The 18,740-nt window shown below is 40.8% G+C and overlaps 2 protein-coding genes across 4 annotated transcripts in view; one reads left to right on the forward strand and one right to left on the reverse strand.

Annotated features, from left to right (window-relative positions):
• LOC6616399 (adenylyl cyclase 78C) overlaps positions 1-15,010 on the reverse strand; it is a 30,579-nt gene extending 15,569 nt beyond the window's left edge. For 2 of the 3 annotated variants that reach the window (XM_032717922.1, XM_032717921.1), the window contains exons 1-2: positions 14,364-15,010; positions 3,540-3,901 (exon numbers count right to left, since the gene is read on the reverse strand). In XM_032717922.1, the coding sequence (XP_032573813.1) occupies positions 3,540-3,583 (44 nt within the window). In that variant the 5' untranslated portion in view covers positions 3,584-3,901; positions 14,364-15,010. Of the gene's footprint in view, positions 1-3,539; positions 3,902-14,363 lie in introns of those variants that run through there. The other variant, XM_002040723.2, reaches the window with a different exon arrangement.
• A 1,419-nt stretch (positions 15,011-16,429) lies between these two features.
• Positions 16,430-18,426, forward strand: LOC6616400 (asparagine synthetase [glutamine-hydrolyzing] 1). Its single transcript, XM_032718917.1, has one exon. The coding sequence runs from the start codon at positions 16,516-16,518 to the stop codon at positions 18,193-18,195; it is 1,680 nt and encodes a 559-aa protein (XP_032574808.1). The 5' UTR covers positions 16,430-16,515; the 3' UTR covers positions 18,196-18,426.
• The last annotated feature ends 314 nt before the right edge of the window (positions 18,427-18,740 follow it).

Below are 18,740 nucleotides of genomic sequence, written 5' to 3' on the forward strand. Positions count from 1 at the left end.
CGTTTCCGACCCAATAATGCACATATATTCCAGTATGTCCTTTCATCTGTCCGGTTTGCTGTCTATCATTATTATTTAAATTTCTTTTATAAGATGACTCTTAAATTGTTAGATTGAAACTCGATTAACTGATTTTCTCATATATTTTACACATTTAACATATATATTCCAAGTTCTTTTTTTTTAACGGTGTATGTGTGCTTATGCGGTTGTATTTGAGTTTGTGCTCTGCGTTAAGTGGCAGCAATTAACACTTGACATATTTATGCTTAACCCGAGGGCCGCAACGGGCGCCTCTCATGCATTATTGTCATGCCCCGGTGCCACCATCAACTACAAACCAACTAATGCCACCAACTACTTGGCAAGGTTGAGCCATCATCGATATGGTCGGCTACAACAACCACGCTGGCTATGTCTGCCCAGCTGCTTAGTTTATTTATCAAGCGATTAAGCCCTTCCGAAAGTGGGCCGGGCCATACTGCCGTAGGGGGCGTGGCCGTCGGCTAACTGGTGCGAAAGCACTTCCTGCTGTTTTAGCCGAGGTATGTGAGTGCGGCAAATATTTAAAGATAATTAGTTTGAACTTGAAAGTAATTTCTCAGCAGGGTAGTGATATCTAACCGATTGGCCAGAGGACAAGAATAACCTTGGCATATTTAAGGAGTAAATATCAGCAAAAAGGTTACACACAAGTTTAAAGAATGCTAATTTCCGAGTATAAGAAACATTTTTAGCTCTGATGAAATATATTTAAATTCTTTAAGTGAATGAATTAGCTATTAGAATGGGAATTTTGAAATTAGACTGTACAAAGTGTACAAATATGGAAGTAAAGAAATTGATAATATAATAATATGTATAATAATAATAATATGTATATGTAACTTCCCCCAAAATTGCTCCTAAGCGTCATGCCATTAAATAAATGAATACATGGCATGAGCATAATTTTATTGATAATTAATATCCGGCACAGGTCAGGAAATGGCAATCATCAGAATGACAGCTCCGAAGGCCAAAACAAACGCAGCAGGTGGCCAATTCACCGCAAAGACATTGGCCATTTCTGTCATGGATATGTCCATGTCTTTGGCAACTTCATTTGGCTAAGAGTCTTGGCCCATAAAGTCCGCTTCTTCCAGACAGACACCCATCCACCTATTCATACATGTGTGGGTATGTGAGTGTGCTGGATTTGGGTTAATGTCGACATTGGTCAACATGGGTGTGCAATTGAAAGCGAGCAACAAAGCAGAAAATAGAAAAATTACTGAGCGGCTCAGTTTGGGTCGGATAAAATTAAAGGAGTAACGAAACCCATAAAAAAGGACAAAGGACATGGCAAGAGAGACTTCCGCTTACACAGAAAGAAGCTGTCATTCAATGGAAATGCATTTCAAAGACGATGAATTTGACCTGATCATATACATATTGGTGGATTTCCAGTAAAATACGATACGTATTCCCAATGCTTTGACATCCTTTGTCTTTCAGTGTACTTTAAATCAGCAGGCACAAAAGAAAATCGGACATGTTTGGGTATCAATCTGAATCGGACGTCAAATAAATTCTTCCATTGTGGGCTCAAAGACCTCAGCTGGGACCTCTTGGCGGTTCTATAAAAAATACCATTATTATTAGATTTCTCTCGTTCCTTTTTGTTAAGCATTATTATGCAGAAAATGCGCTTAGCCAGGACCACGGCTTTGATGTCCTTTTTGCCGCTATGCGGATCGAATCAAAGTGCCTTATTTGACGGCTGCCACTGATTTGGGTAAACACACTCAAAAATCAAAAGCAATCAGGACCAGCTTCTGCGGCATGAAGGAGAAAGGCAATAAGCCGTGTAAGTGGCCACTTTTTAAGGCAGCAATCAAGCCAGCAAGAATTTAAAGTCTATTAAATTTGACAAATCGCCTGGCAGAAACCCAAACCTTGAGTCCCTCGAATATGGAATGCCGAAGTACGCTTGACATTTGCCGAGGAAATCTTACAGACTCGTAAAAGTTGCCAGGACATGGCTATTTATGTTTATGGCTTACTAATTAGCTTTAGTCCTGATGCAGCAAAAGTTTCCCTACCATTAAAAGTCGCACTGTGTAATTTCCACTTTTCCTGGCATTTTTCCCTCCTTTTCGCGAAAACCCCCGCTCCTGCCCCATTGTTGTTTGTCATTAAAATTCACATTTTATGGAAGATTCTGTTGCCTTTACCTAGTTTCTGCACTGTCGCCTGCGACAGAATTTGCCCCACCTTTCGATGCCGGGCTTTGTTTACTACGAGTGAAAAGAAAATTTGCATAGAAAAAGAAATTTGCATGGCATTAGGCAGACGCTTCAAGTTGTCCGGACATCTACAGCTGCTGCTATCCGAGGTTGAATTACCAAGTTCGACAGGATATGGGCAAAATATTAAATTTATGACCGGTAAACATAACTTCGCTGGGGAGGTACTCATTCAGTTATTCGTTATAAGTACTATTAAGAGGAAGAGTGCTTACTGAACGCAATTGAAGCTGTTTAATCGCATTAAGTTAAGACTGTGACTTAATGCGGTGACTTAAAAGATTACGCTTTCGGTATTTACTACATTTAATGGCCAAGCCTGCAATTACTCTCAGTAATTCTTGGGTAGTTCCACCCTTTTAGAACAAAATGTATTCAAAACGAAATCGAAAAGTTGATTGTCTGTGGGTTATTATGAAATTAAAATGGCACAATTCGATTATTTCACGAGCGAACGGTCCTTTATGCTCCTTGCTTGTTTTCCAAAGTGAATTGTCCGTGGCCACGTGGCGTATGTGCAATTTTCCAGGCACTTGAATGTAGTAAAATAATGTTTGATCTGTCCACATTTTCTGGCATTTTTCACACACTCATTTGGAGTCGTTTAAAGGCTTTTCCCCTTGAACGAGTCTATTGAGCTTAGAACTTAAGAGAAGACAGCATCTTTGTCAGACGCGTCGTCTGCTGCCATAAAGCATAATTGAAATATGAGATTGACATTGAATACCAGTGTCGCCTTTTGTCCCGGCCTTTCATCGGCTACAATTCCAGTCCACAGCAAATGCGACACATTGCTCGGGGGAGACCCATTTAATTGATTATTGTAAATAGAAGGGGAGCGAAATTGGCGCCTCCGTGGGATCCATTATCGCTGGCAAACTAGATACAGTCGAACTTCTTTAGGATAAACTTTCTACTGTAAAGCACTTTGGACTTTGAACACGATATATGAAAGTACTCAAATTTGACAGTCTAGCTGCATACTCGTGTTTTACATAGCTTTTATTTTAATTATTGGACCACTTTTCTTAGACATCTTTTCTTATTATTCGACGAGGGATTAGTTTAATTCGATTTTCTTGGCTTATGTTCTTCTGTTACCTTTCAATTACTTATTTTGTTTTCACATTCCACATTTTTCTGTGGCAAGGGAATGCAAATCGTGCCTTCAATGGGATCGGCATCGAGACCACTAACAACCTTTAAGCCCCAACATTGTGCCACACTCCTGGCCAAACTGTCAACACTCACCTGAGGCAAATGCGCTCCTCCTCCTCCTCGAGTTCCACGTCCATTGTGGCGGAGGATTCTGTCTACTGCTATGCTTGCTTTCCTTCTTTATTGACGCTCAACGAAGCTGCTGCTCTCGTCAAGTGAGAGTTTTAACTGCCAACGGCAGCGGCACTACGGAATCCTTGAGGTTGACAGCAGGTTCTTTTGCCGGTGTCGGGCTTAAAGCCAACTCGAAGTGATTTAAGCTGTTGTCAATTTGCCTAATGCTACCATAGATGGGGAGGAACGAGCCAGGAGGCAATGTCCGTTGATGACTAACGTGTGCTCCATGGTGCCGAAGAATTCGCAGGCGAATCTGCGCCCGATTTCGATTCCAATATCTGTAAGCAGATAGCGGAAAATCACATTTAGCATTCTTAATAAAATCGAGAATCTCTTAAAATATTTCGCCGGAAAGCGGAAACAACACCCTCTTCGCCACCATTCTCGACACCCTGCACGAGTCATTCACATTTAACAATGGCAGTATATAATTTAATAAATAGTTGCAGTTGACAGATTTCAAGTGGGCGTGGGTGCGACGGAGTGGCGAACACTACACGTCATCGGGTCTATAAAGGAACACATACGTAGTACATAGTACGTCTATATGGGGAATGGCGACAAGTGAAAAAGTGTGCACAATAAGTGGCATAAAAAAGAAGCCAAATGAAACAAAGGCAACTCACGAAACTGAATTCGTATGGAAGATTGTATACTCTTTTTCTAAGAAAGTTAAGATGGATATTAAAAGGAACAGAAAGGCGGGTTAATGTTTAAAAGGATATCTTTAAGTTACACATTTACTTTGCAACTTATTCCCTCCTGATATTAACTTAGAATCGTAATTCAACCCCTTTATAAATGAGTTGTGCAAACTCAGCCCACAGCACAAGTGCCGGAATCTCGACAGAGAAAATAAGCCAGGGAATGGCAAAAGCGGTGCATATTGGTTTGTGTGTGTTTTTCACTCCTACTTTGCCATTTAAACGGTCGCCGTTTGGTGTGAGTGTCCGCTTTTGGTGCTCCTCCACATAAGGCAAACACTAGAAATGTCAAATGTTTTGCCTTAACATGTGTGCCATGCCCAGAAGGAGCAGGATGCGAAGTAGGACGATCAGGCGGAGAGGGGCAAGACGGGCGGGACGGGAAAGGACAGGAGTAGCAGTCAGGGACATTTGTCGTGCTGTTGGCTGTTTTTTATGTCCTGCCCATTTCCATAGCAATTGGGACACAGGGAAAAATTAACGATTATCAATCGAGTATCAATAGTTCAAGTATTAAAATATAGAATATAAACTTATGGAAACCAACGACCCCTTAAAAACAATCAGAAGAGTTAGTTCAGATGGGATAAAAAAGTAATTTAAAATATATAAGTATATTTCTGAAATATCGCGTTTAGATTCAGTAGTGTCAGTGGTGTAGAAAAAATGTTAGAATATTATTAAAGAAGCACAGATTTTTTGCTGTGCGCCACCATTGAAACCGAAAGCCACTTGAAGCATGCAACACCCAGTCAAATTCAATCAGTGCGTGCAACTCGCGGCCACTTGGAAATGCTGTCTGTGGTTTGCCTGTTCCGCAATTGGATGCAAGATGTGGACAGAATGGGCTGGCTGGTCCTTGGGCCCAGCTTTTATTATTGAGTCATAAAACCCAATTTAATGCCGTTAAGAAGGATGCATTTAACCGCTATCTCGTACAGGGTGTCTTTTAGTCCGTAGGCAAGCGTTAGGGTGGAAATTCGTCATCCTTAAAATATGGCAGATATCCGCATGATCCCCATATGCAGAGTATGCTTTATTGCCCTCCTTGAATATTTATCGGACTGCGAATATATACTATATACGAGTATATGTACATTTGTTATAGGTCTTGTTATGAGTTATGTGCATCCTGTTGCGTGAGGATATCCCAGCAATTTCCTCTCCTTTCATTTCGTTTCTCGTTGTCTGCCTTTTTTGCCCGCGCCTGACAATGTAACCAGTTTATGACGCTGCTAGCCAAGTTTCCGGTCTGTCTAACACGGGCTCGCCCTTTTCGGATTGCCCTCACTGACAGGAATGCTATGTAACCATACGAGGAACCGACTTTAAGGCGAGTGTTTCTGAATCCTGCTTAAAATGGTTTTTTATAAATATACTCTCAAAGGAGGCGATTCTGTGTGTGACAGTCATCAGCAGGTGAATGTCCAAGCCCCATTCCAGAGTCCTACCAAAATCCGTATATCCCTTGTGGGAATGTAGCCCCCAAAAACGCCACTCAAATGTGTGTGTGGGGCGATTATTTCGGGGGCCGGAGAAAGGACTTATCACCAGTGGCAGTAAATTGAGTGTAAATATTCCTACGATTGTTTTGTTGCTGCTGCTGCAGTTGAGTTGTAAAAAAAAGTTTGAGCTGGGTCAAAATGTCAGGCACGTCGATTTATGTGGCACTCTGCAAACACTTTTTATGGCACACAGAAAAACAAAACCTTGAAAGGGTATAAATTTAATGATGTTGGGAAAAGAATGGCTGATTTTAAATAATTACCGAAGAAAATAAATGCTGTGCGCCTGTTATTACAGGTACATATTATTTTCCTGGCTGAAGTTTCTTGACTGAAATCATATATATATATTTTTTTTGGGTGTGCAATTTTCACCCGTCCTGAAGGTAACCTGTTTGTTTTGAGCGAAACAGTTGCGCCATCGCACGGCTGAAAAGAATTAAGTTTCTGATTCATGTCGACACCAGCGACTCAACTACTCATCTGGCTGAAAGGGCAGCGGCGAGGTTCTGCTGGCAAGGACCTGCAGCTTGCTCTTTGGCTCCCCGAGCCCTTTGCTCCTTTCGCCGCTTGCCACACTCTCCGTCGCATTAAGCCACCGATTTATGTTGCACGAAGGGAGCGATGAGCAAACAAACGGACCACAGATCCTGCAATCCGAGTGGTCCTTGCCTTTGTTTATCCTGCTGCCAGGATGCACCTCGCACATCCTTGCACCCTGACACTTGCGCTTATGAATAAGCGCTTACTGTCCTGCAGTTCCAGTTACTGGCCCAGTTACCGGGCAATTATGCGCTTCTTAAAAATAAATTAATGACCAACCGGCAATACGAAGCAAGCGGAGAGGAAGCAGAAACATCGGACACTCCCGCGAGTGAACTTTACCGGACCTTTTTAATTAATTACACGGCACGAGTCGCCAGCGAAAGAGTCTTTGATAAGTAAGTCCCAGCTAACATGGACAAACTTTTTACGATCGCCGTGAGACTGATTGCTAATATATTTGTTGTTGCCCTAATTAGTGCGATTAGAAGCCATTAGTCTTGACTCTTCTTTTTTACCAGAGTATGTGAGTAAGGGCAGACATACAAACTTGTATTTATGCATGAATGGAAGATATTACTTTATAATAATTATATAAAAAAGCAAGCAATTCTTAAAAATAATACAATTTTTTAGCTAAAATATATTCAGTTTTATTTTGACAAATCAAACCAAATTTCCAACTTGAAAATAGAATCTCATTTGAATTCTATGTTAAACCAACCAGAAAAAGCTAATATTTATATCTCGATGTGTTCTTTTTGCATTCATGAATAATTGGAAGCTCAAAAATACATTTTGTAGTTTCAGGCAATATTCGTGTTCTCTCTGCTCTGCATTTAGATATATTTTAATAGCATGCAAACGAGCCAACTGCCAAAACTGGTCATAAGCGGCGTATGAGCAATTTAACTGGCCGATCGCCCAAAATCGTTGCCTACTTTCAGGCGGGGCGTGCTTTTAGCGTCAACTTTAATGACCTTTCCAATTATTGATGAATTAAGATGGAATGAGGCATACATATAATTTATTATTTAATGCGTTTTAATTTTAATTGCATGTGTCCAAGCGACGGACTTAATTGAATTGAAAAATGAATATGGCACGCGCATAAATTGAATCAGAGCACAGGAGTTGAGTAAGTTTTTGCGTGAAATACGTTGGTGTGTGTGGACAGGTGGCAACCAAAATGGTGAGTGAGTGCGTGTGTGTGTGTTTATGCTTTAGCCAAATACATTTTTACATTTACCACGGAGCAATTTATTTTAATTTCCACACAAAATGTCTGCTAATCATGGCATTTGCTCGTTTACATTATGTGGTCGGTTTTCAGTTTTTCAGCTTGCGCATGTAATTTTTGTTGCATGCATTAGCTGCAGCTGCATATTGCATGACTCTCTCTTAGAAATGCTTTCATCGCTGCACTTTTGGGATTTAACATTTTATGTTTGTCATTGCCAATGAGTCCTAAAGATTCCCGATGAAACGGCAACATTAGTGAATGAACCCTAATCATGGCGCGCTAATAAATCATCTGTTTTAGGATCATCCAATCATTATGTTTATATTCGCATATAAAACGTTTGCGTATAAACGTTTGTATTTACTGTAACTCGAATGGCGAACGACACAATAGACAGGCCGGAAATAAAATTCGTACGCGGCCAAATTGTTTACACAAAAAAGAAAAGCCCCTCCTTTTACGAGACACCGGTTCAAAAGGAGTAACACCTGCTGGGGTGGGTAATATTAAAGTTTAATTCCACAACAAAGCCGTAAAAACGAAACAGGAAACATATACCCACAGGCCACATCAAACGCGTTGCACTAAGCCGGCCAGCTCACTTTGTCTCCTGTTCGTGCGCCAGAAAACAACTGAAATCTACATGGTTTTGAAATATTTTTCCGGCATGGAAAATTTATAAGGTATATGCTAGTAATGGCATAAATATTAAAATATCTCTATCAAATGCATTTTAAAGAGCTGTGCAGCGATGAAGCAATAAGAATGCGTTGATTCAAATGTTTTTAAAATAGTTTTTTGATATTTTTGGATATACCTATTTACAAGATAATTTATTTATTTATTATTAACCATAATCCAAAAACCCCAATAATGCAATATTTGAATATACATGTATTTGATATTTTATATTATTTTTATTATATTATATTAATATTTTACATTATTGGGTTTGTGTGTGTATATATTGTATGTATACAATGTATATATTAATATCTTTAAGATAGATATTTGTCTCTGTGTAGGACACCCCTCTCCGTCCTGAAACACACACATATAAACTGATAACCCTTTTGTGTTTCGAAAATGCCGCTGTGCAATGTGAAATATTTGAAAATAAAATATGCTCTTCGTTTCGGCCGGGCTAAAAGCAAATGCGAGGCGCAGAGAATGGGCCAACGACAAACGGGGAAAATTGTAGCATAAATTAAGCGGAGAACAAACGCTGGCACATTGGCAGGGAGTGAGTTATCCTCTGGACCGTCAGCAGCTGACTTTGAGTGACGTTGAAGCGTGTCTTAAATTATGATTAAAAAACAGGGAATTAAATGGTTTGTGTTTAGCCTTAATGTCTACATTGCCATTACGGCCCCTCCCCGCGAAAGCCCCTTCGCCAGCTGGAAAATTAATGAAAACCGTTGTGAGTTTCAATTATGTTTTCGTATTTTCTCGCACCTTCCCCACTTCACCTCCTGTTTTCCGCATTTTCGCTCTGTTTGGACAATGACAAACTACTTGCATGTGTGCGCTCGTGTTTACTTTTCTTTCGGCTATGAAAATTATTATCTTCCCATTAATTTCGCTCTCTCGGTAGCGCGAGATTTAATCAAAAAATTAACTCATTGTGTGTTTTTAATTATTCAATTATTATGACTTTACGGCTGTTTGCCTTGGCAGCCGTTTCCTCATTTTTCGGCCAATTTTTATAGGTCCGACTTATTCGGGGCGTGTTTTATCATAGCCGCAGCAAAAACATTTATCGACCAAGTGAGCAAACAAGTGGCAAAAGGGAAGATCTTCCAAATGCGATAAACGACAACTATTTTCGCTTCTAGTCGAACACTTTGTTTACCGAGAAACTCGAGAATGTTGGAGGACTTGTTGGAGGACTCCAGGAACTTGGATTGCAACAAGGTTGGACAGCCAAGTTACCAAACTTCTGGAACATTTGAACTGACAGAAAGTAAGGGAAAACATAGGGCATGTTCAAAAACATGTTGTATACAAAGTTGTCAGAAGAAAATGGCTTAAGCTTCCATGTTTTTTACTCTAAGTTGAACGGAAAAATAAGTTTCTCCAAAGGGTATTTTTGCATAGTTATAATGATTTTGGGCAAGGTGCATAAATATTAAAAACATAAAAATATTTATATTTTACGATGAATTATAAAAACATAAGTATTTAATTAGAATTTATTTTTTGCCAAGCATTTTTACAATACCATGTTCAACTCCTAGAAGAGTTTTGCATTTGAATCCTGCAGTTATGTAGAATTTAATAATAGTAGAATTTCCCCTGATTTTCCACACATGTCCCAGTGCACTGGTAAGTGCAGTTAGGGCTCCATATTTGTCTACTAGTTTGCGTTTTATTGTTTGCCACTTCAGCAAACTAGACCCCCTTTTTTAGCACACTTTTTTAACCCCCTTTTAACCCGAATGCAGACTGCGATGTCGCCACTTTGTGCCAAAGCAAATAAATAGCAAAGTGAATAAAGTGAATTTTTATCAGCTTCGCAAGTAAATAGACAACAAGATATTCTTGGCAAACACCCCCGAACGTTTTACTGCAGATTTTTTCATTTTTCTCGAAGTCTGTACTTGTTTCGTTTACTGTGTTTGGAAATTGTACATTTTAATGTTCCACATATGAATGGATTTCGCTCTTGTTGTTGCCCATTTAAACTGAAAAAGAGTGGGATACAGGGGGTAAACAAATCCGAGAAGAAAGCAAAGTCAACCAACTAAAAATGTATGCGTTTAATTATGTATCAGTACGAGTATCTGCATCGTTGTACTTTGAACAATTCGCCAGCAAGAATTTCGTTTTATCACTTTTTTGTAGTTTTCTGCTTGGCTGGCGACCAGTGAGTCACTCCGAGGTTTTATATTATGACACTCCGCTTAAATGGATTTTGTGTTCGGTGCCTTATAAGGCAGCCAAAGCCATTGAAATCCGCCAGATCAGGCCAAGTCCATATCCACAATTCGCATTAGCCAGCGGGGCATGCAGTTTGAAGCCACTAAATTTTGGTATCAACTTGGTTTAGCAAATTATTTGTTTTGAAATCAATATTTCTGACACCTCGTGCGATGGACTAGCCAGCAAATATTTCCCTCAATCTATACATTCATTTTTACAATTTGTTTATGTTGTGTTCATGGGTTTTTGGAATTTTATCTATTCCCAGGCAGCCTAAGTGATTTCTGGGGCAGACTTTTGTCTGATTTATTTGTCCAACGACTAAACGCTCATATTTTGGGCAGGGGCAAGAAAAATTGAGTCTGCCAAAACCGCCAGCCAAATTGTTGGGAGAAAGTTTTCCCTCGGTTGTTGCAATTTTTCCGGGTGTTTTCCTTTGTTTTGCTTTGGCTTCCCTCCTCCTCGTTTTCGATTGCAGCGCAGCCTTGGCAGCAATTTGACAGACATAAACAAAGGGAACTACGAACACGTTGGTACAATCGTAGATGGAAACGTCCCAAGAGGAATTCCAAATGCTCTTTTGTGGCAATTTAAAATGATCTTCAAACAAGGTAATATAAAAACTGAAATATGGATCTCTGTTTTTTTAGTTTCGACTCTTATATGGTAGATTATATGGAATGATCGCCAAGGAAAGTTTGACCCCACTTTCTTTGCCTGTATCGGAACTAAAGTCAACATTTTGACCGGTTACACTGCCAAATTGGTGTGTAATTTTCACTGTGGCAGCATCCTCCAGCCCGGATTAACAGCAATTGTTGGCTTTGTGCCCGATGCAGCCACAAGTTTTGAGCCTGGCCAAATCCGGGCTATAATATTTGTGCCGCTGCCAAGAGGCAAGTAAAAAGTGGCAGCAACCAGGACAATTAGCACAGCCAAAAGTGCTGGGCCATAAGTTTCCGTTGGCAAGACAACGCACAAAGAAGTGAACCGAGTTCCGTCGTCTGGGGAGCGGTGTGTCAAGTAGCTCTTTCTGTTCCAAATCCCCATCTTTTGCGTTGTTTCGAAAAACTTGCAAAGAGTCTAGTCAAGATGAAACTAAATTAAATGCGGCTGAGGGGACAATTATTCTGCCATTTATCTCTCATATGGCATAAAGTTACAGAAAGTTATCTTTTTGAACTCGCTTTGAGCTGCTTAGCGACACGTGGCCTCCTTTTCTGCTGAGGTGAACTTTTTAGCCTAGGATGCGGTGTAAAGTACAACAAGGATTCGCCATGAAGCTCCTCCCCGGCGGATACTTTACTTTTATTTAGTTGTCGCGGGGCATATTAAATTTCCATCGTCACTCCATCGCCGGAAAGTTGAACGAATGTTGTTTTCAAGGCCCTCTTCCATTGAATTGCCTTCGTGGAGGCCCGGCGCGAATTGAATTAAGTTGTGTGAGCATAAATAAATTCATTAAATACTTTGCCGAGATACCATGAAAGCTGCCAAGTGCTGTTTTTCCAGCCCAATGTTTAAGGCATTCGATTCGATCGGACCTCCCCTCAACCGTTCAACAGGTCGTCGAGATAAACCTTCAGTAGAAAGAAGGACCAGAACTTGACCTTCCAATGCGCCTTATTGATTCAATAATAAAAATAACTGCAAAACGTTTGTAATTCGCTTGTGGGTCTGTCTATATGTGTATTTGTATTTGCTTGAGTATCTACCCATGGCTTTGGTCACTTTCTCATTGCACCTTGATTGCCTATCGAGTATGTTGTATCTCCATGTCAAGGCTGTCTCGCAGATGCCTCATTATGGATTGACAATGAAGCCAACTGCATTGGCCGAGAGCTCAATGAATGCGAGTTAGGTGTTTAGGTAAATATGTAGGACAAAGATCCCGCCTCTATACCCAGAGAAATGATATAATATATAATTATTATATCATTATTAAAAAGGGCATTAAAAGGTGACACCTTCTGTACAAAATAAATACATATTCTTAACATGAAATAGTATCATCCAACAAACATATTGTAATTATATATTTTTTAAGGATTTAAATGTGTATGTTCATGTCTTAAGTACTTACAGAATCAAAATACAATTTTAATCTTATTTCATTGGTTCCACATTGTCTTTTTATTTTTATCAAATTTAATATAGCTCTTCTGTTTTTATTAAGTTCTTATCTAAAAAGTCCCTGCTAATAGTGGGGCTTAAATGAACTACATACTAGCCTCTGTCTGACCTTTCGCCCTCCAGGCAGGTGTATCTTTTTTAAGCCACCTGTTTTTTCTGCTCGGAACTAGCCGCTTATTATGCAACATTCTCATCAGCCGGGAGCCCAGTTAATTTCACCTTTCAGGTCCTAATCCTGCAGACGGAATTGTTCGGACTTAATGCCCGCACATGCCAACAAGCTCGGCGGCATAATGCGTCAAATTGCTAATTAAGAACTGCAGCAGTGGCAACTTTGGCCCCGATTAGTGGCCATGTCATTAGGGTCCTGGTGAAAGGGGCAGAAGCCTGGCGGAAAGAGGCGAAAGGGTCTGAGCTTGCGTGTTAAGATATTTGATTATGACAAACAAGCACACATACTGTCGCTCACACACACACACACACCAATTAGTGGAGGGCGTGTCCCTTTTTCGTGGGCCGAGAAGTAGACTACGCTACTGGTCATTCAACTATTAGTGCCGAAAACGCAATTTGTGTCACGTCACACTGTTGGGGTCAGTGAAACAAAAAACAAAACAAAAATAATTAAGAGCTTAAAGATAGCGACAGTCAGCGATCGGGCGATTAAAAATAGTCGGAATGGATGCTGCCCACGCCTATTTTTAGGGTCACCCCGGGGTCAATCACTCCACGCGGCTAGACACCAGCGTGGTGGCAAAGGGTGGCCATAGGTGGCCCAAGGTGGCTTAAGGTGGCCAAAGGGTCTAATCATCCCCCGATTCGAGTGTGTCCTTAAAACCACCAATTTATTTGCGTTTTGCCTGCTGCGCACAAAGTTTTTTGGGCAGCTCACTGAGCCTGCAGTAATGCGAATTGATTTCCGCCGACTGCAAACAACACGGTTATCCATTTCCGTCGCATCCGTATCCGTATCCTTACAGCATATCACACAACAACAAGCCACAACAGTGCACTGAAAGAAATACTTCTATCCGAATTCTATAGTAATTTGCAGACCAATTGAACAAATTGAGTTACAAACGCAGAAATGTGTGAACAAAAAATTATTATTTTTAATACATTATGACTCAGATAATAATTATGTGGGATTGCGGTCAACAGAGTATTTTGGGCGTTCAAAATTGAAAAATACTCCCGAAAGTTACTCATAAAATGTAATGACTAAATTTTTAAAACTAACTTAAAGTTAACTTTAAATATAAATTCTGTCTTTCTATGATATTTTTTTAGGTGCATTGCCCATTTCCCCTCCGCCAATAACATTGTTAAAAACTTCCACTTCGAATTTCACGCCAAAATACTTGGGAAATATTGTTGATTTGATTTTGGCGGCGTAAAAACTTTTTAATTAATTGGCCCCGACTTTGCAGTTGCTCTATCTGTCGGCGATTTTATGGCAATGCACATCTTGATCTGGTAAATGGGTATTGGGCCATTTGAGTTCGTTCAGCCAGCGAACGTGACCCAAAATTTGGGGGCCCGTGTTTTGGCCACCTCACTCGGAATTCCGGAAACGGACGTGACAGTAATAGGTCATGCTCCATTCCCTTCGATTTTCGGGCTCGGTTCCAGTAAAAAGTTTATTTTATTTGATTTTGATTTGATATTTTTGAGAAGCACATAAATTTACCTTCACTTTTCGTGTTGAAAGTTATGTCCCTTTTTATGATTTTTGGTCAACAAAGCTGGCTAAACAGCGATTCGGAATTCCAAGATTGATTTGTCCTTAATTTATTTTCCATTTTAAATACATTTTTAAGGACTCCTTGATTGACTATCATCTTAAAGTCATAAAATGATTGAGCTGTTGCTTTTGATTACCGCTGATAATAAAATTGTTTCAATGGTACTTAAGTATTTTAGTTTTATTTATTTTATTTAATCAGCACTATTTCTAACATATCATAACACATATTTTACTGAATAAGTTCGATTTTTTTGTGACACTCTTATTATAAACTATCACGAAACTCTTTGGAACTTCACAGGCTTCTGCCTGGTCCATTTAATTTTTACGCACAATTTCCGGCGGTGATTGCCCACGAAAATTCACTTTGCACATTTTGGCTTACCAGCCTCCATTTCGTCAACGTAACTCAATTTAAGATTCTTTTGAATTAATTGAATTTCGACTAATTACGCGCACTTAGCACCTTGACGGGCATTTTCGAAAGGGAAATTGATATCGAGGAGCGCGCTCCCATATAAAGGACTTCCGATCCGCGTCGCTAGCCGAGTGACAATGCGTCGTATACGCAACTTCCTGCCGCACAGTGTCGCGTTCCATCGGCAACTGAATTGAAAGGCCGTTCGTTGCCGACAAAACGACTTGGAAGCAACAAGCGCGCACGCCAGAATTCCAGGAGCGGATTCGCGCACCGCGGGTTATAAATCTCGGTTATTTACAGAAGCTCGCACCATCCACATATGTAGCATGACATCACTGTACAAATTCGTCAGTGTTAGATGCGTAATTAAAACGTCTGCATAACTAAACACGGGAGATTTCTGTTTATCTGCGGCTACTTGACATATTTATCGCATGGACCGAAGTCGAAGTACGCGACGTGGACCATAGGAAACCACCTGTTGGCGTGGCGCCATGTTAGTTAACAGCGGGCTGTATTTCGGGAAGCTTTTCGTAAACATTCTGTTACTGCGGATGGTCAACTGATGTTACTGAGCTTTCTTCAATGCCGCTAAAATAATAATATTTATTTTACGGCAATTTAATCAATGAATTAACGTATTATTGCTATTGATTCGACTTAAACTAATTGTGTATTTTTCTAATAATATGGCATTTATTGATTATTTTATATGTTACAATGGTCCGAAGAAACATTGATGAATTAATAACTAATCAGAAATCAAGTTACATCAATTCAGATTAATATGTATAAAGCATTCTTGCTAAGTTGTTTCTAAAATAGTGTTAATTATTATTTAGGCAAAACATTGAATTATAATACGAAGTACTGCTCAAAACTCTTTCATACGCTCTGTATTCCAAGAGAATTTTTTAAGAGACTGATATAAACCGGCCTGTTCCCCAAATTCGCATTTTTCTTAAGATGACATGGCATGCACCAACATTAAATCGAGAAACAACGAGAATTGTAACATAAACTAACTTAGCTGTATGCTACTCTACTGATACACTCTCCATAGTTTAATAAACGACATATAATCTTATTTATTTGTTAATACTAATTTTTAAAAGTCTTCCCACGGCACACAAAGACAGACAAGTCTAGGCAAAAGAAATCATATTGGGAGATGTTTGTTATTTAATTTCTGAGCAGTCTAACCACCCCAAAAGTAGAGTAAATTGGATGACGAAATTGTTGATGAAGAAAAATCAGCTGTGAGTTTCAGTTTCGGAGCGTGTCTAGAGAGAGAGAGAGAGAAATATACAATGTTTACCGGCTATTCGTTATCAAGTTTTTAGCTGCTGACAGCTGTTCTCCTTCCGATAAGATTAACACAAATTACTAAAGGGGGGCTCATCCATAGTAATTTTCGATATGAACCCTAATTTCAGGGAGATGTGGCCTACCAACATTTGTGTGTCTCAGGATTCTAGAAACGGGTTGACAAAACTAGTCGCACGTGGAAATTAGATCTGTTTACGAGAGTTAGTATAAAAATGGAATGTAGAGAGCTTTGGCCATAAATAAGAGCGCACGCCAGTGAAAAGCTTCAGTCAGTTTTCGGACTTTGCAAAGTGCGGACCGCTTCGGTGAAAATAAAATTGAGATTGCTACAAAGAAAAGCGAGAAATGTGCGGAATTTTTGCCATATTTTCGAGGGATGGGGAGCCGATACCCGCACAAATCCTCCATGGCAGCAAGCACAGTTTAAGGGAACTGGCCTATCGACAGAGTGGCAAGCAGCGGCATCGTGGTCCGGATTCCACGGGCGTCTATGTGATTCCCTCGGAAGGAGTGGCCATGGTTCATGAACGCCTGCGAATCGTTGGCGTGGAAATGGGCGACCAGCCCTTCGTCTCTGAGGATGGTAACCTCATCCTGGTGGCCAACGGAGAGATCTACAACTATCTGGAGCTTTCGGCTGAGATTGCGAAAAAGCGTGGCTCCTACAACCCCAAGAGCGATTGCCACGTGATACTGGAATTGTACCAGGATTATGGAAAGGACCTTCTGCAATACATCACCGGAATGTTTGCTTTCGCCTTGTACGATAGGACGACCAAGGAAGTGCTTCTTGCCCGAGACCCCTTTGGCATTATACCCATGTATGTGGGTGAGGATGCGTCGGGAAACCTTTGGGTGGCCTCGGAGATGAAGTGCCTGGTGGATACCTGCTCCAAAGTGGAGACTTTCACACCTGGCGAGGCTCGCTTCGGTAAAGTTGGTGACCTTAAAACATGCTGGCAGTTCCAGGAGTCTTGGATCAAGGAGGTGCCCACGCAAACCTGCGACTTGTCGCTACTGCGAGCCAACTTGGAGTCTGCCGTGCGCAGTCATCTGCAGTGCGATGTTCACCTGGGAGCCCTGCTGTCCGGCGGAGTGGATTCCAGTCTTATAGCCTCTATAGCCACGAAGATAATGCGCGAACGGGATCCCAACTTCCGTCTGAAAACATTCTCTGTGGGTCTAAAGGATGCACCCGACTTCCAGGCGGCCAGGAGTGTGGCCAAATATATAGACAGCGATCACAAGGAGATCATATTCGAGATCGAAGAAGCTCTGGATGGCATTAGGGATATTGTCTACCACCTGGAAACCTATGATGTGACCACCGTGAGATGTAGTTTGCCGATGCTGTTACTGGCTAGATATATCAAGAGCACCGGCATCAAGATGATCCTCTCCGGCGAAGGAGCCGATGAGATCTTTGGAGGGTATTTATACTTCCACAAGGCCCCAAGCTACGACGATTTCCACGAGGAGTTGGTGAAGAGAGTGCGCCAACTGCATTTATCCGATTGTTTGCGGGCCAACAAGGTGGCCATGGCCAAGGGCGTGGAGCTGCGAGTGCCCTTTCTGGACACGGGATTCGTTAACCATGTAATGCAAATCCGGCCGGAGGATAAGATACCCGGGCCCCTTAACAAATTCGGGGAAGTACAGCAAAAACGATTGGAGAAGTATGTCCTTCGAGCTGCCTTTGCGGATAACTATCTGCCCGATGAAGTCCTCTGGCGCCAGAAGGAGCAGTTCTCCGACGGAGTGGGCTACGATTGGATCGACAGCATCCGCCGGGTGGCCACCAGCCATGTCAGCGATGAAGAATTCTCCGCAGCCGCCCTACGCTTTCCCTTTAACACGCCCACCACCAAGGAGGCCTTCTACTATCGCTGCATTTTCGCCGAACAATTCCCCGGAGAATCGGCAGCCCGAACCGTGGTCAGATGGGTGCCACGCCTCGATTGGGGCTGTCCGGAGGATCCATCCGGACGGGCGCAGGCCGTCCACCAGGTCAACAAAGACTGCTAGGAGGACCTTAATTAAATTAGGCTAGTCTGAGGAATTCCAACCATGCACAATAAATTTTTTTAATTGGTAGTCAACTCGAGAGATATTCAATATATTCATATATATATTTATTTTTTTGCCACATATTGATTACAGACACGTGCGCTCCACTTGGCAACTAAGTTGGAAAGCAGCTGGCGTCGGCATTATTTATTATTGTTCCTTAATGAATAAAACTGTCAATCAACTCAACTCAGATCATTTTTCGCTGCTATCTATAGGGGGATATAGGGGAATCATACATATGTATATGTTTACGTTAGGTTTGATTACACACCTTTACTACTTGAATTTTCATTCACTTATATGGAGAATAATAAAATATGACCCATTTGAATTTTAAATATAGTATGGTAACTAAATTTAAATATTATTTTTAATTTGATTGACCAGTGTTCAGAAATTAACTTGACCGCATCAAACTTTAAAGTACAAATTTTCGTTGAAAACCAAGGTTTGACTTTAGTTTATACAATAAGGAAGATATTTTATTAAAGCAACAAAAC

The sequence above is a fragment of the Drosophila sechellia genome, chromosome 3L (genome assembly GCF_004382195.2).
Source record: "Drosophila sechellia strain sech25 chromosome 3L, ASM438219v1, whole genome shotgun sequence".
NCBI lineage: Eukaryota > Metazoa > Arthropoda > Insecta > Diptera > Drosophilidae > Drosophila > Drosophila sechellia.

Bases quoted from the DNA above. Each gene is read 5' to 3' on its own strand.
- LOC6616400 (XM_032718917.1), top strand. From the start codon at position 16,516: ATGTGCGGAATTTTTGCCATATTTTCGAGGGATGGGGAGCCGATACCC.